The following is a 25533-nucleotide window of genomic DNA, read 5'->3' as shown; positions in this document are numbered from 1 at the left end:
GACTCTGCAAGGCCCCGAACACCCACAAACCCCTCCAGAGCTCAAACACCTGCACCAGGAGCAGTCAGAAAAGGCGCCCAACTGTTTGTGCGGCTGTTAGGAGCGGTGGTTCTTTGGGGTAGCCCGAGTTCGGTTGATGTTCCTGCAGCGGGTGCCAGGGAATCGGTTCAGCCCGGTGCTGCCTGCGCTGCTGCTTCACAACAGGGCAGGAGGAAACAATACAAAATACAAACAAAACCAGACATTTCTCCAGGTTGTAATTTCTCTTTTTTTGTTTAATGATGGCTGTTGGAAGTTGCTCAAAGGTTTGGGCCGTCGCAGTCCCAGAGAGATGGCAGCGTACAGATGAGTCTGTGTGGCTGTGGCGTTCGTGTGCGTTCTACCACATACAGAGTACACGTAGCAGCGTACGGAGTAGCACGTGTGGGGGTGTCTAACTGGTAGCTCCAATTTCATTTGGTCCTTTGCACTTCTTCACCCATCATGAGACATCATCACTTTTTTTTTTCACTAAAATGCAAAGTTTTGCATCTACTAGCTTCTCACTTATTTTGTAATATGTTTGTAATATTTTTTTAAATGTTTAAACACAATAAACAGCTTGGCTATGGAAATCAAGTATGAAGGACAAAATACAGTTTGAGACCATGTGTTGCGCAGTCCTAGTGGGCTTCACTACAATGATCTACTTGTCTATCCTGCTTCACCACAGCAATATTTGAGCACTAGTTAATCCAGAATGCTAACAGTCTTTCTGCTTCTTCACTCCTCATCACTGTAATTAGGATATTTTTAGCATGTTTGCCATCCTCCGATGTTTTTTTTCTGTATCTGACATTATAAAGCTGTATTTCCTCTATACTAACTGGACATTCTGTGCATTGCACATGCATTGCACTGAATAGAATTCAGTTATAGGCAGAGGGCTTATGCAATCACCCGCTCCTCAAAGTGAGTGTGCAAAGCAGTTCATGTGCTGCCACGAGTGGCACTTGTGTACCGGGCCGGGCTTCACCGTGACGTTGCATTGCAAGAAACTCCTTCTTCCGCTCCTATTCAACATGATAGAAATATCAGCATCAACAACAAAATGGACTAAGTTTGTGGTTAGGACACAACATCCTGAACCGTTCACAATTGTAAGAGGGATAAACAGAAGCCACTGTTGCAGGAAGAGAGTTGTGAAAAGTTACTAGCCAAAAGTTTGGATATTTATCTCACCTTTACCTGACTTTTATGTCTCAGTCAAGTGTGGCTGGTGAGTCACTCATTCTGCTGCGTGCCGTGCTTGCTTTGGTTCTTGCCAAATATTTGCCTGTGAAGAAGTGAGCAAAACCAAAAAACAAATTTGGAAGGCATACAATGTTCATAACATCTACAGGGACTGGATTGAGTTATAAACAGGCCTAATTCTTACTGTACCTTGACTATCTTAGCAAAACATAATGACGACCTCACTCCAAACAGACATTTCCATTCTCCTGAAACCCGACATACAAACTCCACAATCTAGTTATACATGCCACAGAACAACGATTCATCTTTCCCCAGCATCTTAACCGAGTGCAGTCTACATCTATACATATTTTCCAGTATATCGGTAACCATTTGTTCATCGTTTCTTGCAGATGGGAGCTTAAAACAACATGTATTTCCATGATTTTTTTTTAGACCCAATTACTTTGTCTTCAGGTTGTCCTGATCGAGGGCTTGATGTTGGCAGGTAACGTCATGGTGTCTGGTTTGGTGCTTCTTGAGCTCTGCACTCATTCACCTCTCTGAGTGCTCAGTGGTTCCTCATGCACGGTGCTGAGTGGCAGCGTCGCTTAGTTATGAATGTACAAAACATCTGACCAGCAGGTATTGGAAAATTGCATCCAGGTAATTCCCTGGATTTCGTAATAAACTAAGAAGATCTTTTAGAATGGTTCAGCATCAGAATGTCTTCTACTTACAATACTGAATTGTTTGTGTTCATCGATTTAATGATCTTAATTCATTTATGAGACAGCTGTTAAAAAAATGGTTCTGTTCAGAGGTGGTTCAGCTACACTGGAGAATGCTGGGTTTAACGGGAGCACTGGTGCAGGAACGGAAGGGCAGGTGGAACCCGTCTGAAGACTCCGATGTGGGCAGCGGGCACACGAGATGGACGCGCGGCTGAGGCAGCAAGAGGGAAAGAGGCTCCACACTGCAGGGCTGCCTGTATTTTTGCCAGTTTTCCTGCTCCTTTCAGTCCCAGGCTGTCCAAAACTTGTAGGTCGCTGAAGTAGATTTGTTTGGTAGGCTCTTGAATGCTTTTTTTTCCTTCTTTTTTTTTTAAATTTCTTTTTTTGTCCATAGTCCTCACCAGATCAATGAGTTGAAAAGTGCAGCGGGCTGTGTCATACCCATTCCTGAACAGGTCTTTTATAATACACAACATTCTGCTGCACCTCTTTGTTTTTAAACTGGAAGATTGTGTATACCAAGACGAGGATACACAGAGACAAAATGCAAGGGATCACAACTGCGATTGCATTTACAGTGCTAGGCACATCGTTTATTGTCACCATAATATCCACGTCGTCGTGGGGGAGGCGTCTGTCTTTACTTCGTTCAACATCCTTCTGGTTACAGCCCATCCAGTCTTTGAGGATTGACCTGGGGTAGCCTGGCTCCACGCTCAGCCGCTGGTTATCGAACTTCCAGTACTCCTTCCCTTTGTAGAAGTAGGTGTAAACTAGGAGACAAAAGAGAGAATATTCCTCACCACACCATTTCCAGCTGGGTGAGCTGGCTTGTGCGAGGATGTGCAGAGCCTGGGGGGGCAATAAACCACATCCAGCCAGGGCAGCCCAAAACCACTGCAAAGTGAAGGTGGTTTTGGAGCTGGGATTTAAGGGAGAAGCCATAACCCTGGCTTGGGGGGCGTGATTTGGTTCACAGAGCATCGTTTCCCTTCGCCAAGACAGGCTGTGAAAAAAAAAATCACCAACTTCACAGTGAGTGTTCTGCGGTGAGTTATTTTTCACTAAAGCATCTGTAAATCTGCGCTTGTTACCGAACATGAACATAATCACAGCATGACAGCGTGTGCCTGGGTGCGACGGTGTTTGGGAGAATTCTTAAGGTTTCACTCAGCCTGAGGGAGCAGATGCTGAATGAGTCCTTTTGGCCACAGAACCGAGGAGCTTTGGCCTTTGTTAAGGAGCAGTCTTGTCCTGCTGTTAATACAAGACTGATGGTTTATGCTATATGTTCCCCCCCACCTGATGACTCCTTTCCTAATCACTGTGGAGTGATTAGAAGATAAAAAGCAGAAGGGAGCCGGTGACAGTATTGGGTGTCCCGTGCCTGCCCTCCAGCCTGGCTCACTGCAGCCTGTCAGCCCCACAGCCTCGGCTCGCACTGCAGACCGTGTTTAAACACGGTCTCAACAGCACAAGCCCCCTCTGTTGGTTCTTTCCCCAGCACGAAGAGGAAGAAATGTCAAAATCAGAGACAGAAACGTGTTGGAAGGAGGCTCTGGAGGTCCAGGCTGAATTCCAGGTGCATCAGGCAGGTGGGTGCAGCTACAGGTAAGAAACCAGGGGGAAAATGTAACCTGCAGCAGCCTCACAATCAGCACCCAGGAAAACTCGTGTGGGGACTGTTGTGGCAGCAAAACCCAAAAAAGTCCTTCCCCACATCACGCTAATGTGGTTTGGCAGCTGAGGAGGTGAGGAGCTGGGATGAGGGTGAGGAAGGATCTCACTGCCGCTGCTTGTGGGTGCCGGTGCGACCCCAGAAGTTCTGAGACTGTTCCTATCTCAGGAAATACTCAAAACACCCCACGGCCAACCACCCAAGGCAGATAAGCTGTCTGTGAACTAACACACACGATGACTGCGGATACGTACAGCCTTCTTTGCTGATAAAAGCCCCCTGAGGAGCCTGAGGGATTCCTCTCCACACGGTGATGGGCTTCGGGTATCCCGGGTCCGTCGCTCTCTTGTCCTCGTTGTACCTCCAGTACCTGTCGCCTTTGAAGAAGTAGGTTTTGCCGACGGGCTCCCAGCGCAGAGCCGTGTCGATGCCCTCCCGGGGCAGACAGCTCCCCAGCTCCACCAGGCTGTGCGGGTAGCCCGGCTCTGCCGTCACTTCTTTAAAAACCCAGTACTTGTCTCCTAGAGATGAATGGGGACACAAACAACAAACAGATTTGCCTAATTGGTAGTTGAATTGATATAAATGTAAAACAGCTGCAATGAACCACAGCATGTCGAGGACTTAGAGCCTTAACTGTATTACAGAATCACAGAATCACAGAATTGACTGGGTTGGAAAAGCCCTCAGAGATCATCAAGTCCAACCCTTGGTCCAACTCCAGTCCATTGACCAGATCATGGCACTAAGCGCCATGGCCAATCTCAGTTTAAAAACCTCCAGGGCCGGTGAGTCCAGCACCTCCCTGGGCAGCCATTCCAATGCTGACCACTCTCTCTGCACAGAATTGCTTTCTAATATCCAGCCTCAGTTTCCCCTGGCAGAGTTGAAGCCCATGCCCCCTTGTCCTGTTGCTGACTGCCTGGGAGAAGAGACCAATCCCCACCTGGCTAGAACTGCCCTTCAGGTCGTTCTAGAGAGTGCTGAGCTCACCTCTAAGCCTCCTCTTCTCCAGACTGAACAAGCCCAGCTCCCTCAGCCTCTCCCCGTAGGTCTTGTGCTCAAGTCCCTTCACCAGTCTTGTTGCTCTTCTCTGGACCCGCTCCAGCACTTCAATCTCTTTCCTGGCCTGAGGGGTCCAGAACTGAACACAACACTCCAGGTGTGGCCGCTCCAATGCGGAGCACGGGGGAAGGATCACTGCCCTTGTCCTGCTGACCACGCTGGTTTGGATACAGGACAGGATCCCATTGGCCTTCTTGGCCACCTGGGCACACTGTTGGCTCATGTTGAGCTTCCTGTCCATTAGTACCCCCAGGTCCCTTTCTGCCTGACATTATGTGAAAAAGCTGCTCCTCCTCTTCATTTTGAACCTGAAACCTGATTTCATATGCTACTCCTCAACTCATTTTAGAAGAGACGTTTTACAACCTTTTCCATCTACCGCCTCTAGGCCAGTCACGATTCCAAAGACCCATTCATGCCCTTTGTCATCCCTCATCCGGACTGAGGAAGTCAGCCCATGCTTTTGATCATTTCTGTTGCTTTTCTCTGAGCCTTCTCAAGTGTTAATACACTTTACTGAGATGAGGGCCTGAGGCTGTGGACATCAATGCAGAAGACCAGGTGCGGTGTTTCTGTATGGGGCAGGCCAACGCCTTCCAGCCACAGTTCCTTGCTTGCACCTTGCTCTCAGTTACGGGATCCTGTGCGGACACTGTCACGGGGCAAGGAGCTCGTGTGGGCCCCAGCATAAGGTTGGACATTTTGTCTCTTTAGGAGACAATTGTCCAGAAATGTGTTTGGGAGTGCCCTACACCTGGAGAGACTCTAATGCCCTGCGAAACGTGTTGTAGGAGATGATAGGTGGGAGACTGACGCTCCTTGGGAAACAGGAGCTATTTCTTGCTATCACATGGAAGCCAACTTCCAGTGATCAGTATTAGCTTATACAGAGATTGTCCTGGCAAGGCCAGCCCACACTAAACTATATTTTGAGGAATTTTAGCTGCTTGAAGTGTCCCCTTGGAAAAGGACATGCATACCTGTTTTCACCATTGTCATGCCATAAAGGACTGTGATGTGAGGTAGGTGTTGTAGGCTGTCACAGATATGTACCGTACCTTTGAAGAAAACGAATTTTCCATCAGACCGCTCATAGGCTGCGTCGATCTTTGCGGGGAGGCCTTTCCAGAACTGCTCGATTTGCATGGGATATCCCTCCTGCACTCGGTTGTTGCGCAGGCGCCAGAACCAGCGATCCTGAGAAAACCAGAAGTGTCTTCAGACTATTTTTATCTTGCGGTCAAACCAGGCTGGGTGTCTAGCATTATTAAGCCCTGCCTAGGCCCTGTAACCATTACAGACAAGTCCTGGTTCAGTGACAGCTCCAACCCAGCCCAACACTGCAGTGAGGGAAGCGCTTTGTGGGGAAGATGGCAGCCAAAAGGGTGAGAAGTTGATCACTGGTGCTGTGAAAAAGGTGGAAAGGAGAGGGAAAAGGAGCTATGGACTTGCTTCAAGTCCATAGTTATCAGTGTTATGAACCCATTTGTGAGTGAACTCTCCATGTGTCTTGTCACTGAGGTGTCACACTTGTCCTGGTACAACTGGTGGTCAACCATCACACAACCCCCTACACAGCCTTAATGTTACCCAGGGACTGCGTGAAGCACAAAGAGGCACAAAGGAGTTAACAAATATGCCTTTAGATATGAGATCATTAAAGCCATAAACGGATTAAGAAGCCATAACTGACGCTCAGGGCTGACTGAGGGCTGGACAGAGCTTGTGAGACTTCTCCCAGGTACTGTGTTCAGTTCAGGCATTCTCTGCAACTGATGTGGTTTGTGCATTTAATGACCTTCACAACAGCCTTCTCCACATTCACGCCCACTGGGCAGAGGGAAAGCTACAGGTATTTTGGGAATGGGACCATGGATTTCCATATTCAAGGCATTCTGGCGGGGTAACTGAGCAAAGCCTGTTCTTCCTCCCTGGCTGTAGTTGCCAGGCGAGATTGACTCAACTTCCTGAGAGCTCCGGTGAGCCAGGAGCTCCGCGGGCCCGGGGTCCGGTGTGTGCATCGTGGAGGCCGCGGGGCGGCCCTGCTGAGGTCCCGCACAGCGTTCCGGCCGCACAGGGGGCTCTGCTCTCAGCTTGCGGTGTCTGAGTTCTCCGCCAGTTCACGTTTTGATGCATGGGCACCCTGCAAATCGCATCAGGCGCCGTTTCCAAATACTACAGAGCAAATCTGCTTACACTTCCTTCTAATGTTGCTCATTCATCAGGCTCGGAGAAACAGAGCTATTTTCAGACATTTCAAATCTCACTACCTTATGCTTCTATTAATCTTTTCCAGCAATGAAACTAAAGAAAGACACATGGGTAAGCAGGAATTCTTAGTACCTTGAAAACAAACATTTCTCCTCTAAAGAGAGCCACGGTGTTAAAGTTGCCATCGCAGATGTTGGGTTTTGCACCAGGAGGAGATGGCCGATCCCCCAGAGGAGGACTGGGAGGCCTCGGCTGTCTCTCGTGTTTTCTTTCTGAAGTTGAATGAATTCTACGAACGGGAAGAGTCGGTAAAGGTCTGGTCGGCTCCAGAGGCTCTATAGGAGGACCTAGAAGTGAAAAGAAAAATGTTCAGCAAAGTGGACAAGACTGGATTTTCTGCGCTTCCCTTGAAGGTTTTAAAAGGCAACAGTCTGGATGAATGACGACGAATTTACAAATTCCTTACGCAGAGCTCATTCCCTAGAAATGGGGAGCAGAACAGGATGCGTCCACATGTCAAAGATGTCCCAAAACAGACGAGTGGTAAGAACTGAACAAGAGCCAGTATGTTTTATTGTAGGTCCTCCCAAGGAGGCTGGAACTAAAAGGAAGGAGCTGTACCAATCACGTTCCCAGCTGAAATGGGAGGTGAGAACCCTTGAATAGAAATGTTTAGTAGACCATGAAGAAACGAAACAAACCAAGAGAACAAAACAAGATAGAAGCCAAAGGAAAACCAGAAATAAGTTAGGGTGTGAAAACCAATGCTACGATAGAAGGGAACCGCAGGGAACTGAGAAATTTGAAAGCAATTACTTTATTAGTCACCAATCTTTGCATTCAGCACACGATGGGAACTCTGCTGAACAGCCAAGGGAAGGGACCATGCGCTGGTTCAGACGATGCTCCCCACAAGCACAGCTCCCCCTCCAACCCTCCCCAGCCCAGCTCTGGGATCTGACAAGAGTTTTAAAGTTATAAAAATACAAGTGACTTAGACTTGGAGCAGGGGTGGTCTCTTAAACTAGCTCTGTCATAAGACAATCCTATTAACAGTGATAAAATCAGGACCAAATCAAATTAAGAGAGTCACAGATTTATTGTTGCTTCTCAGAGAAGGCCACAGGTTAGTAGGGCAATAAGCAGAAGGCTACTAGACGCAAGTTGGCAAGTTTGATGCAATCAAACGGGATTTGATTGTTTATTTGCATGGATTACGGTGTCGGTCTCTCTCTGAGCAGTGCTTTTGAAGGGCCCTGTAGAGAGACCGCCGGACAAAGCTCCCGCAGTGGGCAGAGTGGGGCTGATGTGGCTGTGGGTCAGTCCCCCCGTGTTGGGAGCTCGGCAGCAGCTCCAAGGTGCTTCACACCCCTGGTGTCCCCGAACACGTGTGTGGGACACGGCTCATCCTCCCGGGCTGCAAGGGCCTCGGTGACCCTGTTGTGGTGATTGCCATGCCCGGACCCGGAGGAGGAATTTACGGGTAAGGATTCAGGTCCCCAAAGAAGCTGCACATCTCTGGGATTAGAAGAGAACATCTGCACATAAACATTTTGAACTACGCGGCCTAAAATGATGGTTAGGTGCCCGAGTCCCCATGCCAACTTAGCTCTTAAATGTTACATTTCCAAAGGGTTCCTATAATGAATGAGTGCTGGAAGGGTGGTTGGGTTAGTGACACACAAAGACATCCTCTGAGAAAGCCATCATATTGAATTGTTATCAGGTTATAACTCTAAGAAACCTGTGTGTAGGTTTCATAGATATTATGTTCAGAAAGCACCAGTCAGATAATAACAGTCCGAGCTGCTGCAGCACCGGCCAGAAACCTGCACCTGGAGTCCCATGAGGAGCCTCGTGTTCCCGGGGCAGATACCGCACGTTTTCCTGATTTCAAGCCGTGGAAAATTTGCAGCAAATTGTTTCAGTGATTAAGCCCTGTCATTGCTAAGCCTGTGTCTGACCTGTCTGTTACACTCTGTATTTTTTTCTTATCTTTAGCATTTCAACATTTAATCATTCATACATCTTGATGATGATGCTTTTAAAATTCTCTTTAATGAGCTAAGTAGATCAGTTCCATCTGTCTGTTGCTGCTTCTTCTGCTGTCTTTTTGTTTTAAGATCTTGAGATTTACTCTTGGAGCTCTTTCCTAAAGCTTTTCAAATGGATCATTATATTTCTTCGAGGTTACTTGCCCTCATAATGTGATATTTTGTGCCGTATGCAATTTTTCTTAGCAACTATTTTTATTTACTTTTATTCTAGGACTTTTAGTAAATATTGCTCACAGAAATCCCTTAGATGAGGATTCTTTGTTAATAATTATTGTCGGAAAGCTGTCCACATGGAACAGATAAAAATATTATAGAATCATAGAATCATTTCAGTTGGCAGAGACCTTCAGGATCATCGAGTCCAACCACACCCTAACCTAACTCTGGCACTAACCCATGTCCCTGAGAACCTCATCTAAACACCTTTTAACATACTTGATATTTGATACTGATTATACTTGATACTGTGTATTTCTCATCTCCCTCTATTCTTAGCTGTTCAGTGCCCAGTATCTTAGCATACCGTCAGTTATTTTAAATGAAATTCCCAAACTGTGCTACTGCTCCTGCTAGAGGTCTCTGAATCTTCCCTAAAGGGCACAAACAAAGCTCCACAGACATCGCCCGCCACAGGAGCAGCAGGACTGGACACCCTTGTCAGGCAAGAAATTTGCTTATCGGCTTTTTGGCCGAAGCTAAGCTGGCAGATGCACTTTTGGGGCGCACCAGGACATGGCAGCTGCAAATGGGCAGCACAGGGCACAGCCAGAGCTAATCCACAACCACCCTCTTCCCGAAACGCAGCCCAAGCAGGTGTCAGGTCCTCAGCACCCCGTCCCTCGTCACTGCGGCACCCACAGGCTGTGACTCTTCCGCTCAGCACCACAAGCGCTCACTTGCACTTGAAGCCCAGGAATGCTCTCCTGCTCTCCTACTCTTCCTCTCCCAGGTTTACTTTAGCCGCGAAGCAGAAAGAAAAGCACAGAAGAGCCAGCTCTGTGTGCTGAACGCCAGCATTCCCGCCTGCCGAAATGCCGTGTTCCAGCCGGTTCTCTTTCAGAGACGGCCCCACAATGTAACAGGCAGTACAGACCTCTCCTGAGACCGAGGACAGCGCGTTACCCCAGCAGGAAAGCGCTCTCTCACAAAACTAAAATCCTTCTTGGTGGGGATTTCTGGACTGGCATTTCTGGGACTACTGGCTGCTCCAAGAATGGCAACTGCACACACACTGACGGGCAGAATTACAACGCTTCCCGAAACCCTCCGGTAGCAAAAGCCTGTTTTCCTGTCACTGTCACTCTGGAGAGGTGTTTTTTGCCGGCGTTAAGGAATGCCATTTGCTGATATGGCCGCAGGTCAGTGACCGCGGGGTGAAGCCCCGGGGTTGTGCGCAGGCGGCTCCTCCACCAGCTGGTTGCACTTCTGGGCCGGGCTGGTTGGACTGGGTCGGCACAGGGGGATGTGCTGCACAGGACGGGAATGGGGAATGTCCCAGGCCGATCCCACACAAAGTAAGTTCTGGTTTGTTCGGATGGGAGCACAGTGTTCAACCCCTGCTTGGGTGAATTAAAGGAGCAGGAAACTGGTAACCTGACTTGGCTGCCAAAAGTTGCACTTGGTGCCAATTACAGTACCTGAATAAATTAAGTTTGAAAACCAGTGATTTACATACTTGGTGAAGATTAGAAATGCCTGCATTAAGGAAAGAACAAGTAGTGACTTAGTGCACACTGCAGGTCTCTCATCAAACATGATGCCTGTGCTGCCATCCTTGTGGCTTTGAGTGGATGTGCTTTGTAAATAACATTGAAAAGAACTCTAATGCATGTCCTACATGATAGGATTCTCCTGCCAACAGACTGATACAAGGATCACCTTTCCAAATGAGACTAGAGCATGTTGCTACAGAAGCACAAGAGGTTTGTTCCCTCCTGTTGGCAAGAGGCTGCTGCACACTGACCAAGTCAAAAATGCATTTCTGTTGCCGCAGATGGATCAGAAAAGCCTCTTTTGTGGTCAGTTTAATTAATACAGTGGAGCAATTTCATCAGACGCCTATTTGGTGGTTTGCAGAAAACCTCCACCAGTTCCAGCACAGGACAGATCCCCGTGTTGTGAGAGGCAGCCAGGAGCAAACTCACAACCTGACTGCAAGGAGGACTCCAAAGAGCTCTGTTGCCTTTAAACACAGCGAGGTGCGTGGCAATCGGCAATGCTGAGAGGGGAAACTGTCTGGGACGGACTCAAGAAGACAGCGTGTGTTACGTATTCCAGCTGCTCACAGAGTGTGAAAGGCAGTGATTGCCAAGTCAAGGTGGTTCTGCTTCACAGATACAGCAAATCGATAGAAATGCTCAAATCAACAGCAGTTCTGGATTTCCAGAAATAACAAACCAAAACCTCCACGCTTCGAGAGGAGAAGAGAGCAGAATTAAGAGTTTTATAGAGATGGCCAAGACCAGCAAGATAAGAACATGACATTGATTTTATCCCCTCTCTTTTATGGGAAAAAAGGGTGAGACACGAGTAATATCTAAAAAAATTATGATGAACGTGCCTGATGCCTCACAAAGACACGACAGCAAGGTACGGAATAGGGACTACAGTATCGTGGTCATATGGTTAACATCTCATGACTTAACATCTCATGCATGATCGGAGTTATGAAAGATTCGCTCTCTCTTCACAAGCGAGGAGCAGGACCAGGTCACAGCAGCCGTGTGCAGCTGTCTCATGCTCAACTTAGGTGCCCAAAGTCTGTCTCAGTCTTCTGTAGAGAAGAGCAAAGTTAAAATAGCACCTGCCACCCATAGGACCAATGCAAAGGTTTTAATTAGCCCTAAGATGCCACTGAAACAGAATGCAGCAAACTTGCAGCAGCAGTTGTACACGCTGCGGTCTGGATGGCACAAACCAGCAATGAGTCAGGTGAACCAGAGATTTGCATTAACTGAAGCACTTGCTACAGCACCGGAAAGAGACCACAAGTCAGGATCAATGATGGAAGCTGGGCCACCGCATGTCCTCATTGTCTGCCAATGCTGGCAAACTGCTCTGAAGGAGGCGCCCAGCACTGACCAGGCTCCCCACACATTTTGCAGGTGGTCCTGCAACTTGCTTGGATACAGACCTGGTCACTTCACTTAAAATATTCCTCTTACTGTCTTTCCCTGACAGCCATGGACTTCTCCTGCCTATCTTTCTTGTTTTTATGCATTGTGGGCCTTCTAATTTATCCTGATTGAGGTCTTGTCTCCTCTTGTAGGTATACAGACTGAATTTTTATCTTTAATTGCTTTGTCACAGCGTGAGGGTGGACTCACAGGTAAAGCTGGAAGGTAATCCTGCAGCTACGCACGTGCAATGAGCAGAGGAGCACACATACATCATGAAAATCCTCATGTCCAAGCGCTGGGCAGGCAGAATCTGGTCTGCAGTGAGGGGGATGGAAAGCAGAAGCACAGCCTGTCCATTGCTGAAGAAAGATGCTATCTTGTAAGACCTAAGCCACTTCAGAGCACAACCTGGCATGAAAGCAGAACGAACAGACTCTATACAGTTTGCCAGTCATTATTATTTCCAGAATCTCAACACAGTGACCTGCCTCCAAAGCAGATGGCTAAAGGCAGGATATAACAGGTTATGAGTAGCAGAGATGACCGTGTGAACAAAGAGTTACTTAAGAGCTGCTGGCACCGTGGCATTTAGTACAGGAAATGACTACACCCACCACCGATATCACTAACCAGGCAGCATCACATGCAAGTCAGAGCCTCTGTCACTGTGTTCCCCAGCAACTTCAGAAAATCAGTCAGAGCAAATCTCAGTGAGAGAAAAATTAAGTGAGAGAGGCTATTGCATGGGTCTGCAATTGGGCCTGAACCCAGTCACTAGTTATTACACGTGATCCCAGCACCGGAGCCGAACCCCACCTCACATGAACCTGCAGCCACTTCCACATGGGAAGCAGGTAAGAAACCTCCTGGAGCTGGAAACTCTGAGTTCTGGAGGGAAGTAACTTGCTGGGACTTTACAGACACTGTGTGGAGAAGAAGATTTTCTTCCTCTCTATCACAAGCAAGGCAAAGAATATGTCAGAAAGCTTTTGGGTCACAGCAGATCACCTTCAGAGTGTGACTTCCACCACTGGCACTTAGCCTCCTCCCTTCATGCTTCCTCTGTCGTAGACCATCTGAATACCAAGGTGACCTGTGAAGATAACACAGAGAGAGGAGGCATTTAGGAGCCACTGTGTCGATAGTTGAGGACAAAATATAATTGTACTGTCCTCCTGGCTATTGACAGAGTGTTCCCTCAACTGCACAACACCTGCCTGGAGGCTCAGCATCCTGCCCGGCTCAGCATCATCACAGCAGCGCCAGGCGACCCAGGCGGCTCTCCAAGCCTGCCAGGGCACAGGATGCCCTTTCCTTTCAGATCGGGGAGAAATCGATCCACCTGCAAACAAAGGCCTGTCTTTATCTTCTTAATATTCACTCCAAGACTAGAACGATCATCCAGACTACAGACAGGCAGGGGTTTTGACTAACACACAGGGGTTTCTTGGTTGTGCAAAGCTGAGCTGCCTGCATGTTTCTGCAGGGCTGCACCAGCTGTCCAGGCACACGGTTTCAAATCAAAATGCAGGATCCAAATGAGCCAGGGAGAGTGAGAGAAACCCACCCGGCTGCTCTGCAGACTCCAGGGCGGTGGAGAGAGGTTCCTGTTCATGTTAAATGAGGTAGCTGCCAACAAGCTATCTCAGGGACAAGAGACGGTCTATCCACAACAGCTCAGAGCTCAGGAAGGACTCACTTCCCTTGCTGACTCAATAAACCTGTCCACAGAGCATTTTGCACCCCAGTGCACTCTGGTCTGCAGAATAAGCCCCAGCACCCCCAATGGCTGGGCAGTCATGGCCCTTGTGATCACCACTGGGTGGCAGGAAAGTTTCTTGAGCCCTTCTCGCATAGACGTTCTCCTCTGGATGACGAGCTGCCACCCAGGTGACAGAGCACTCACCTGGGAGACAACTGTCCATGCCTGAAACCCCTGCTTGAAGCCAAAGGGAATGCTCTCCTCGGCACTCCAACCAGGCAATTCACCTTGCAGTTGGGTTCTCTGCTTTGGGTGCAAGAAAAATGAGTCCAAAATTCCCAGGCTTAGGGAGGCAAATGATGAGAGTTTGGGGCTTTGCAAGATGCTCCAGCTATGGTACTTGCAGCCCAGTTTCCCCCTGGCAAAGCTTTAAGAAGCCTGACATGCTCCACTGCAAACCAGAACATTTTTTTATACTCAGAGAGATCTGTAGGATGAGAGAAGCATTTCACACCCAGCCAGAACATAAAGCAGCGTTTCTCCATCAGCTGAGAAACCTCCCAGGAGAGGTGGGACCCCTCAGCTCCCCCTCGTCAGGAGGGTCAGCACGATCGGCTCCCTTCCCTCACATCAGGGCTGATGTGGACATGGTGAGCTCTCCACGGGCAGGTGGGCCACAAGGACAGCACCGGGAACCAGGCGGTTACTCCCTGCCTGTTTTTCGGAGGGATGGGAATGGAGACCTGGCATACAGCAGCTGAGACTTGGCAGATGCACCAGAGGTGAATCTGGTATTTCCTCCTGGGTTCAGCACAGACAGGAGGACAGGTGCAAATGAGGGGATGTAACATAGAGAGGGAGTGTTGAATCTCTGCAGCATGCCAGGGATGTGGCACCAGAGCAGATCCCTCCAGCTCTCTTATTGCCACAGGTTTTCCTTCCCCTGCTCTCCTACAAGCACAGCACCATGGGGTATGGATCCAAAAGTCACAGATCTTGCAGCTTCTATAGATAAGGTCTTGGATGTTACTCTGTTTTCTTCCCAAATTCAAGAGGACATTATCAGAAAACAGCTCCAGGCCTAACATGTCCAGGTCCTGCACAACAGCAAAACTTGCTCTGATGGTCCCACTCACAATGCAGTGTCATGACGTGGAACATTTTGCATCAGGTTTTTCTGCTGTTTCCTCATGAGCCATCTCACACATACACATAGGTTACAAGGATCTGGGATTGCTCCATGGGCTGCCATTGGGAAAAGGGGAGGGAGGCTGTGAAACCCGTGTGTACTGAGGCCGGCACAAGGTGCTATTTGCTCACAGACACTGTGCCCTGCTGATCTGGTTCCTGGATGTCAGAGCTGGTGCTGTCTACTTCCTTGGCCAAGGGCTGGTGTGGTTTCATGACCACCCTGGACCTCAGCCCTCATGGAATGGATGCAGCGTGTACACTGGACTGGGAACTCTGCTCCTGAGCTGCAGAAAAGATGTGTGAGGTTGACACATCCTCAATGAGGACCCAGATCCTTGAGGTTGTCTCCATGCTTAATGATTTGGTCTATCTTTGAGTGATGAGGAGACCTTTCCTTTGTGACCTTAGGCTTTGAAAGGGCCTCCAAGGTAACAGCCTGGCTTACCAGCTCCAAGCATCTGTGTAGACATGAGCTTTTTTCCTGCACATCATGTCAACCCCTCTGCTCCCCAGACATCGTGTCAGAAGAGTCACTGCTAACATGAAAGGCTGTTTCACCGTCAACTGCAAAAGGGCAGGACATGAAGAACAGGAGAATCAGTGCTGATGGATGAGCAGTGCGGGCTGTGGGACAAGGCCACAGCTGAGCTTGTCTCCTTTCCCTATCTGCACTGCAGCCCTGACTTCAGCACCAGCAAAATTAAAAGAGGCAGTCAACTTAACAGAATATCCAGGGGACCTACATAATGTTATTATTGCCAGTTTAACTCCTTCCTGGGTATGCCAATTGTGACACGGGTACATAAGTACAATGGGAGATATCCATCTGAAAAAGAAGTGCAAAGAACAGTATGATACTTCCTCACTTTATCACGGAACACGCTACCAGAAGCACTATCAGCAGACAGAAATAGTGCTGACTTGTCTTACAGTCTGCTCTGTCACACACGGTGAGCTGCTCGCCTCTTCATCATCAGCCCACAAGTGGACATAACGTTTTAAACATTGACCCTATACTAACCAGCATGAAGCACAAACAAGAGTTCACATCACCTACTGTCTCTTTAGGTGAGTTTTGAAATAAATCCAGCAGAAAATAACTTGATAATTCAACAAATCATTATATGACAGATTTAGACATATTTCTTTTCTAATGGATAAACACAGATACAGCATAAAAGTACATTTGAAAAGCATCATTCTCGAAAGGAGACAAAATGGACTTAAGCTTTCGTAGAGCCTCTGTTCTTTTTTCTAACAACTTCAGTGGAATGAAAAATTGGAAGTTTTAATTGAATTTATTTAAAAAAAAGATGTTATATGTCAGGCAGTGGCTCTGGCTCTGACTTATTCTGCACAATAGGTTCCTAAATAATAGGTATTGAGCACATGCTGCACTGTAGATAACGTCAAAGCAGCAAGAAAGCAGGAGGGTTTGATTTTGGACAGGTGCTCTGGTAGCTTTTGGCATTCCCGAGGCACAACAAAGCAGATTGGCACTGCGGAAATAAAACGTTAGCTGAACGTTCCTGCTAATGCTACAAGAAGGATATTTCAGCAGTCCTTCCTCAGCCGTAAGAATATCAGATGAAAGGATCTGTTTTCATATCTCCAGTTCCAGGGAGAAACACAACTTGCATTTTCCATCTTCTCTTTGTGAACCATAAGAGTAAAAGCCAGTTTTAAACCGAACTTGAGTTTTTAGACCATAACTCTGTGCTAAGGGCTGAAATCTCTCCCTGGGGAACCAAAGCTTCTACCGCAGAAGCCGCTGCTTCTCCCCCAAGACTACAATCACCATCGCCACTCCCAACCCACAGGCCTCAGGGAAGAGCCTTGTGTGATTCCACGACAGCCAACAAACTAATGCCTAATTCCTGCCTGCACCGGGCAGTAATTCATTCACACTGCTTTTTTTTCAAGCTGAGCTGAAATTTTAAGCACATTATATTGTATAATAGAGAATCTTAACACAGTATGTGGCTAAAGTTTAATGTCTCTACCCGTGACAAACAAGCGGCAGTGCAGCGGTGCTGCTGAGCCCTCTGCTCCGTCACAGCGGCGCACAAGACGCCATCGGTGCTCTCACAAACTGTCAGGGCCCTGAGGACACTAACAGGCATTAATGTCCCTGAGCAGTGTCACCTGCACCCCCACCCACAGGCCCAGGAGCTGCAGTTGAGCTCAGGCCTGGGCCCTAGGCCTGGCCCAGGCTGTGCTGGGGGAGCGCTGGGCCCAGCTCAGACACAGCTGATCCTGGTTTGAACCACTAATGTGAAGCAGCTGGCTGTCAATTCCTTATCTGCTCCCTTTCCAAAAAGGTTATCTGAAAACAGAAACCAGTAATTTTTTCTTGACTGCACTTTCACTGTCAGCAATAAATTAAGATTATTTTTTTTATTTTTCTTAGTCAAAATTCACAGGAACTAATGCAACATTTCAAAAGAGAAACAGTGTAATGCCATTTTAGCAGCTTTCAAAAATGAAAACTAAGGTATATTATTTAATGCAAATTTAATACTAGCACTTTATTTCAAAATCATCCAGAGTTTGTTATCCTGAGTATTTGAACACATACTATGTTAAAGTATGCCATATGACATACCATATGACCACTGCCATGCAACTTCATCCTGGTAATGAAGAATAAAAAGAAATCTGCAGCTGCACGAATGTGAAGAGCCAGTTCAATGGGTGTACTTCAAGCCATCTTATGCTGGACTTATCTTAATGCTGGGCTTCACTTGAATATCTGCTTTGCGGTGAGATGAACTAACTGCACTGTACAAATGCCCGTTTTTCCCCATTGTCCAGACAGGAGCCAGGGAAACTGGCCCAGAAAGAGATTTCTCTTCTTTAGGCATCTACGTTTGAACACATGAATCTCATTCCAGTCCCCCCGAAAAAAAAATCAGATTGAAACAATTGACATCCATCTTAGACCTTGAAGTCTTGCTGTGCTGCTTTAGAGTCTTATAGGCACAAATTCTACTGGCAGTAATTTAAAATTCACTGGCAGATCACTGATGTAAACGTTAACTAGTGTCAGGTGCCACTGATCCCAGCAGCGATCCCAGCAGCAATCCCTTAGGAACACCGGCTTTCCCACTGAGAATCATTTTATAAGGTTTTTTTCAGGTCTTATTCATCTAGTATCTGCTTTACCAGTACCGGGAACTAATAGTTGACTCCAGATGTCAGGCAGCTTGCATAGCGACATAGCATAGTTGCTCTATGCTACACTTTTAAAGTAACCTCTCTATCAAACTTTCCTCAAGTAATGAAATCACGGATGTCTGACAAAACCTGTTTTCCATGGGCTGCCACAGACCGTATCCATTAGCATCTTCCAGCTCAGCCTCCCCTTGACTGTGGCTCCTAAAACTCGTGTTTCCCTCTGCTCCCAGAGTATCCTTCAGCCAATAGTTCTCTGAAAATCCCTCTCCTCACACCCTGGCATCTGTGACCCTGTCACACGCTGCCACATCACCTCCAGCCCCTTGGTTTTCTCCCATAATCCCTCCACCTCCTTTGCTCTCTCTTTTCCTTAAGCCCCTATCTTTCTGGCACATGTCGTACAACATTCAGCTGAAGAGTAAAAGAAGTCAAGTCTTCCCTAAGAAGATCCAAACTTTTTTTTTCTGTGCCTTCTATATATGGAGAAAAAAATGAGTGCATAAACACCTTTTACCTTTCCTTGATGTTCCACGTTCTTCACACTCCTCCCCTCTATTTGCCTGTTTTTCCCTTTCTAGTGCTCCTTGATATCAGGGACATAGCGAGGGATGGAGCAGCAGTGAGAGCAGAGACCTTTGGTTATCCTGACTTGTGCAGAGATATTGCCATCGGAACAGTTGTTTGACCCTTGGCCGTGGATCAAGGGCTTTCAACAGTTCATGGTTCAGCTATGCAGGAAATCCCACCAGCTGTGAGCATTTTGGGGGCTACCTGTCTGCAGCTGTAAAACACTCCCTAGACTCGAGCTCAGTGTAAGTAGATGAGTAAACAGCGTTGCTCACCATAGATTTTCTGAATTCCTTGGAGGTCATCCTGGGGCAGTTTGAAGTTGTGTGTTTCCATGTACTGGTAGAAAGGAGCCATGATAGCACTGGGATCATTGGAGTGCTCCAGCCCCAGCGCATGTCCCAGCTCATGGACTGCCACCAGAAAGAGGTCGTTCCCTGCGGAAGGAAGGGACAGCCAGGTTAGCACACAGCCACAGCCTGACGCAACCCCAAGCCCCACTTCCTCATAAAGCAAGAAGCGAACTCTTCGCTGTCCTATTGCACAGCAGGTCACAGTGCCAGGGTCAGCTCCTGAGATGGTTTTAGTCCTGAAAGTCTGTGCAGGTTTTATGGTCATCGTCACAGAATGTGCAGGAGGCTCCCACCCCATGAGCACCCATCCCCATGAGCACCTTCGGCCAGGGTGCATGGAGCGAAAGGATGCAACTGCAGACTCTTTTGTAGAGGCTTTACAGAAAATGGTCAACAAAACAGATGGCTCTGATACCATTGCCTCCTTACTGGGAGCTGGCAGGAGAGGTGAGAGCACTGACAGTGTGGGAAGGGAGCTTTGCCCCCTTCTGAGTCCTCCGGTGCTGTGCTCTGACCTGAGTTGGACTACCAAATCCTACAGGATGTCTGCAAGGCACCTGGTAAGGCAGGAGGAAGGACAGAGGAGACGAGGGCTGACACCCATGTAGTACCTGTGACAACCCCATCTCCTCTAGCACAGGCTCCTCAATGTGCTTTTACTTTGCTGGACTTCTGGCACTGCCATGTCTGCAGGAGGACGTGAGCACCAGCACCACCATCCTGCAGAGCCACACAGGGAAAGGCTGGGTTGGATCCCAGTGGGAGGAAGGAGGAAGAGGAAGGAGAGAAGGGACATGTTCCTGACAGGAGGCTGAGGAGCCCTGTCTGGTCCAGAAGCTGTTAGGAGTGCAAAGCAGGGGTACCTTCTACTCTGTGTTACAGGCATGTATTCCTCTTCAGTCCCATGGAGCTGGGACCCTCATCTCCTTGATCTACTGTGGTCCCTGGATGTCCTGCTCCGTGAGGGGACCTTGACATGGGCCATGCTGTGTGAGGGATGAAGAGACAGCCAACAAGGACAGATGCCAGTCTCCCCATGCCAATAAAATGCCTGAGCCCTCAATTCTGCCTGAATCAGATTTCTTTGTGTTTTTTGGCAAGGCACTTGGCACTTTGGCAGCGGCAGCTCAATGGCTGCTTTGCAGCATCTCCGCTGCATCTCCAGACTGCACCTTAGAGGTAACAAAGTCCCGTTTTGTGTAGACAGCTGAGCTCTCCTTAGAACAGGAGTTGCAACAGTGATTCACTACCTCCACTTTTAAAATACTTACTGCTTCACTAGTACCCATAAGAACATGACAACTTAGGTTGGGGCACCTGCAAGTCTTCACAGAGGGGTGCTCTGCCAGCATCTCAAGACACCTCAAGTCAGTAACCAACAGTGCTCAACTGATCATACATACCCCAACAAAATGGTTAAATTGTCTAAACATGTGAGCTGGAGGGCATAAACACCTGAATATGCAAGACATGTTAAAATATACAAACGCATTTCAAATATGTATTCAAATACATATGTGGGCTAAAATTTAGCCATGTATGTATTTAAAATTCCAGAATTTTTGTATTTGGGAAATCCAAATGGGGACTTAATAATTCTTTCTCATCTGGTGTCAATAAAGTCAATAAAACGTCCAACAGCATAGTATAAAACACATTAAGTAGTTTCACGGTAAAGTTTGGAGGACTGATCACTCTTCATGGGTTTTCAAAACCACTCAGGCTTAGAAGATGCAGCAATTTGCAAAAGCTACTAAAAGACCCAAAGACCCACTGAAAAATAAATGGACTTACTCTCCTATATCACTTAAATGCTCATGAAAGCATAATTTTCATTGCTGCCGCAACTGCCCACACATGGAAGTCCACGGTAGAAATCCCTCAGGACAGAGCTGACTTGTATCTGAAGAGCCTCACCGAAGCCAGCTTCACCACAGGCTCACAGGCTGTGCCCATGTGCTTGGAGACCTTTTCCCTCACCAATCTGGTGGCATTTTCCCTCTTGCTGAAGTACCCCAGACAGCACGTCAAGAACTTGTCTCTATGCAAGTCTACATACAAATCTATGTAAGTTACTTGCCTCTATGTGTTAAACCTTTATCAGGAACATAAGATCAGACACTATCTTCATTTAAATGAGTCTTAAATAGCCTTCAGTCACTTGTTTCTGCCCAAAACAAATGCCGGCCCACTCTAAAGCTGGAAAACAGAATCACACAGACTCACAGAATGGCTGAGGCTGGAAGGCACCACTGGAGCTTGTCTAGTCCATACTCCCAGCTCAAGCAAGGTCAAGTAGAGCAGGTTGTCCAGGAATGCGTCGTCAGGCTTTGAATTTCAAGCTTTTGTATTGGGAAGCCCATACATAGCACTCCAGATGTGCTGAGCAGAAAGGAAGTATCATCTCCCTCGGTCTGCTGGCAACGCTCTTCCTAACACAGCCCTGGACGCTCTCGGCCTTCTGTGCTGCAGGGGCACAGTGCTGACACATGGTCAACATGGTGTCAACCAGGACCCACAGGTTCTGCAAAGCTGTTTTTCAGTCTGTCGGCCACCGATAAAGCCCATGGGCACAACTCTGCATTTCTCTTTGCCCAACTTCATTAGGTTCCTGTCAGCCCATTTCTCCAGCCTCTTGAGGTCTCTCTGAATGGCAGCATCACTCACTATTTAGTATATCAACCACTCCTCCAAATTTTGTATCATCTTTGAACTTGCTGAGGGTGCATTCAGATGTATCATTGAGGTCATTCATGAAGATTCAGTAGTGACCTCAGTATTGTCCCCTCTGACACATACCCTGAACTCCACCACCTCATGGTTGCTGCTGCCAAGGATGCGACTGATCTTCACACTACCCATCAGTTCTTCCTTTTTAAGCATCAGGTCCAGCAGATCACACGGTTTTGCTGGTTCCTTAATCACCTGTGAGACAGCTAGGGAGAGCTCTGAGATGACCACTAAGCCCAGAAAGATGATGGCTCATACCTGAGGAAGTACGTCAACAACCATGCCTGGCCAGCTCTTTCACTATGGAACAGAAATGCACCTTTTCCTAGTTGTCCTTAAGAACTACCTGTATCTGGAGATACAGACAACTACAGAAAACAGCTGCTGCTGTCCTGTTTTACAACATGGTTTTGACCGACAGCAGTGTGTGAGGATGCCACAGAGCACTGAAAATTGTGGCTGGGGAGCTCTGCTTTCTTGCATCTAGAGGAAAAGGGACTCACTAAGAGATGAACCTTCCCAGTTCCAGCACAGCCAGAGGACAGGTCAACACTGGACTGAAGGAGCTTATTTTTGTAAATGGTACAGAACTTCATAGCGTGGAAGAAAAAACATTGTTAATGTTCTTTTCAAAGGGTGGGCTAAGATTTGCTCTGAAAAGAAAACATCAAGGTGTGAAAGCCTTGCCTGAGTGCGCTTATCTCCTCGCACAGCCCGAGCTGGGAGCTGCGGTGGCTCTATGTGCTCTGTGACCCGCTGCTGTTCCAAACCGTCCACTCCGCCGACTGGAGGAGTCCTGACAGGAGCCTGTACCACCACATTGTTTCTGTTGGTTCTTGAACGTGCAGTGAGGTCTCTGACCTTCATGTTCTCCACAGTTCATGTCCAAACAGCACTTTTAATCATGCCCATCTTCTTGGAGCAAGATTCAGAAGGGAGAACGAATAGCCCAGCTTGATACTTCGCTACTCATACAGAAACAACGTCAGGCAACCAGATGAAGCTCCTTAATTTCCTGTTCAACTCCATCCCGCAAGACCAAGTAACAAGTAAAACTTGTATTGAGTGTAACAGCCACCCAGGTAAGACAGGAGGCTGAAGAAGGATGGACCACCCTTGCTTTGTACATGCAGGGAATGGTCTCAAGAGAAATGCAACAATTTATGCTCCTATGCACCTTCTGTACAAAATAACCAGATGTGGTCAGAGACCTCCCTGAGCTTTCTCCTTCCCGATTCTCAGGAGGCATCCAGGCCACCAACAAGCACCAGAGAGAGGATGAGCCTGGAAAACTGGGGTAGCTTCCCAAGTTGGTTCATTGGGTGAGACAGTTTGACCTGCTATGCTAAAACATAAAGAAACACAGTTAATTTAGCTTTAAAGTTGCTGATGTGTTTTCCTTACCAAAAAGTTATCACCAGAGAAAGTTATAACTGAGGATACACTTACAACAATATAAAAGCATCACCTGTTACTACACCAAACCAGCTGAATGCACTGCTTATCTGACATCCAGCTTAAAAGCTCTACACTCCCCACAACCTGAAACATACTTTTTAGTTGAATATTCTTAATTAAAAGTAATCTAAATTTGTGCTCAGAATAAACCTCCTGTTAGGTGATGTATTCCCAGTTGAGCTAAATTGCAATATAATCACACATCAAAACCAGTTCTTGGTTAAGCACTCTCAAATTGTTTATAATACAATACCTTTCCCTGCAGAGGTAAGAAACACACAGTTTATTGCAACAACACAGAGAACAATGTAGTCACAGATAAACTGATCTATGGATAATCTTCCTTCTAGTCATGAACTCCATCACTCCTGCTCCTCTGATTTTCATCTTCAGCTGGAAAAACAGCTGTTCAATCAGACAACAGACATCTTGAGAAAGGTTTTCATTTGCAAAACTGCTAGCACATGCCTTCTTGTAGTTGCATCCGTTTTAATAATGAAAATCCATATCAAAACATTTTATTTGGCTAATAACTCATTGTGTAGTAGGGTATCCAATTGCTGGAGGTCAGAGAAAACACTCATTTAATGCCTCTCAGTTGACAGTAATAGGTCACAGGGATACTATTATGGCAATGTTGTGGTATTACTGCCAGTGTGTATCCCTGAGCACGACAGCTGTATGTGAAGCTGCAATGAGAGTAGGTGGGCTCTGTAGAGCACCCAGCACAGTGAAAATTCAGGACAGAGCTTCTAAGACAACACAAGTACAAATAATAGTGTATATCTGACTAATAATAAAAAAACAACTGTACATCTCTGACCTTTGCCATATTAGTTTTATACTTTCTGAACATGGCAACACATCTACACACTGCAGTTTACTCAGACATAATTAAAAAAGACATAGGAAGGTTAAATGTTGAAATTTTATTAAAGAACGATACTGAAGGAATCAGATCATCGATTGTGACAATAGCATGTCTAGGATAATTACAGAAAAGCTGGTGTGAACTAAACGTGCTTTAAATACACCAAAGTGTTCCCACTCCAACAGCCATGTAGAAACACCTGCTTTCCAAGCACAACTTAAAGAAGCTTTAGGGCTACTCTAAGCTATGCCTTGGTTCTTGCACCTTCAGGCCTGGAAGGTCTGAACGGCTCAGCAGAAGAACGTGTCATTGGTCTGCACTCCATTCACCTCCACGACAGGCACAGTTCAAGAAAAGCTTTTCAATCTTCTGAAGACCCTGAAGAAGTGGTGATACTGCTCGTCCACTTGTTTGCGTCAAATGAGATGTGGAAAACAGCTTTCCTATCTAGAAAGGAAGAAAAGGACACGTTAAAAAGAACTAGAGGTTTTGTTTTGTTCATAAACTAGTATCATTATTAATGTAGCAATTAATATCTTAAGGACTTCATGAAAACTCAAGAGTGTCTTTAAACAGTCTCACGGGAGGAAAAGGGAGTAACGCAGTCTGAACAGAAATTGTGCTGCAGCCACTTTAACAAACTGATCTCCATGAGATGAGTGACTGCAGGACACAGAACCACATCATGGTGTAATCATCACAAAACACAGGTTTGCCTTATTGTCCCCAAAGGGCAGCGAGCAAAGAGGCCTCTTGGTTGTGTTACACACTCGACACAGGCACCGGAGTCAGAGCGTTCTGCTTTCCAAAGTGTAGGTTGTAATTCAGTAAGCAATTCAATACCCAAGCATTACCAATCCTAAAATGAAAATTCCTATTTGCCTATATCATATCATTTGCCTATAGCATATCATTCCCTAAGCTGACCGAAGAGATGGTAAAGAAAAGAAAAATACTCATAAAAGCGTGGAAAATGTAGATATGACTTTCATTCTATCAGTCTTAAAACTACACTGGTGGTTATATATTTTTTAAAGTATTTAAATATAATTTGGTCTAGAAACAGAACTTAGCACTTGCCCTAGCTGTGGAACAACTGGAAGGTGACTACAAAAAAACAAACCAAAACCAAACAGATTTTGCAGCTGGCCCAGTGTGTTCCAAAGAGGTCCCGGCACACACAGAGCAGGTACAAACAAGTTCGCGCTGTTTGGGAACCTGTTCTGCAGTCAGGTTGAAATTACATTTAAGTCCCAGTGCTGGCAACAGAGCAGGTGCTGTTCTGGATGCTACGAGAGCAGCTCTTTGCCACAAAGAGGGTGCTTTGTACCTAGGACAGAGATTGTCCTTGTCCTCCCCAGACACAGAAAGTTCCTGACAGGGCTGCAAAGACTGAGCAGGACTG

General features: G+C 47.0%; 1 protein-coding gene across 2 annotated transcripts in view; it reads right to left on the bottom strand.

Moving 5' to 3' along the window:
• Nucleotides 1-254: 254 nt before the first annotated feature.
• MMP24 (matrix metallopeptidase 24) overlaps nt 255-25533 on the bottom strand; it is a 46253-nt gene continuing 20974 nt past the window's right edge. For both annotated transcript variants that reach the window (XM_065849475.2, XM_071815632.1), the window contains 5 exons: nt 18992-19153; nt 7036-7250; nt 5751-5889; nt 3882-4148; nt 255-2722 (listed from right to left, as the gene is read on the bottom strand). In XM_065849475.2, the coding sequence (XP_065705547.2) occupies nt 2385-2722; nt 3882-4148; nt 5751-5889; nt 7036-7250; nt 18992-19153 (1121 nt within the window). In that variant the 3' untranslated portion in view covers nt 255-2384. The remainder of the gene's footprint in view (nt 2723-3881; nt 4149-5750; nt 5890-7035; nt 7251-18991; nt 19154-25533) is intronic.

Source organism: Patagioenas fasciata, chromosome 16 (assembly GCF_037038585.1).
Source record: "Patagioenas fasciata isolate bPatFas1 chromosome 16, bPatFas1.hap1, whole genome shotgun sequence".
Taxonomy (NCBI): domain Eukaryota; kingdom Metazoa; phylum Chordata; class Aves; order Columbiformes; family Columbidae; genus Patagioenas; species Patagioenas fasciata.
Note: the sequence above shows the minus strand (reverse complement) of the source record. Positions and strands in the feature narration are given on the sequence as shown.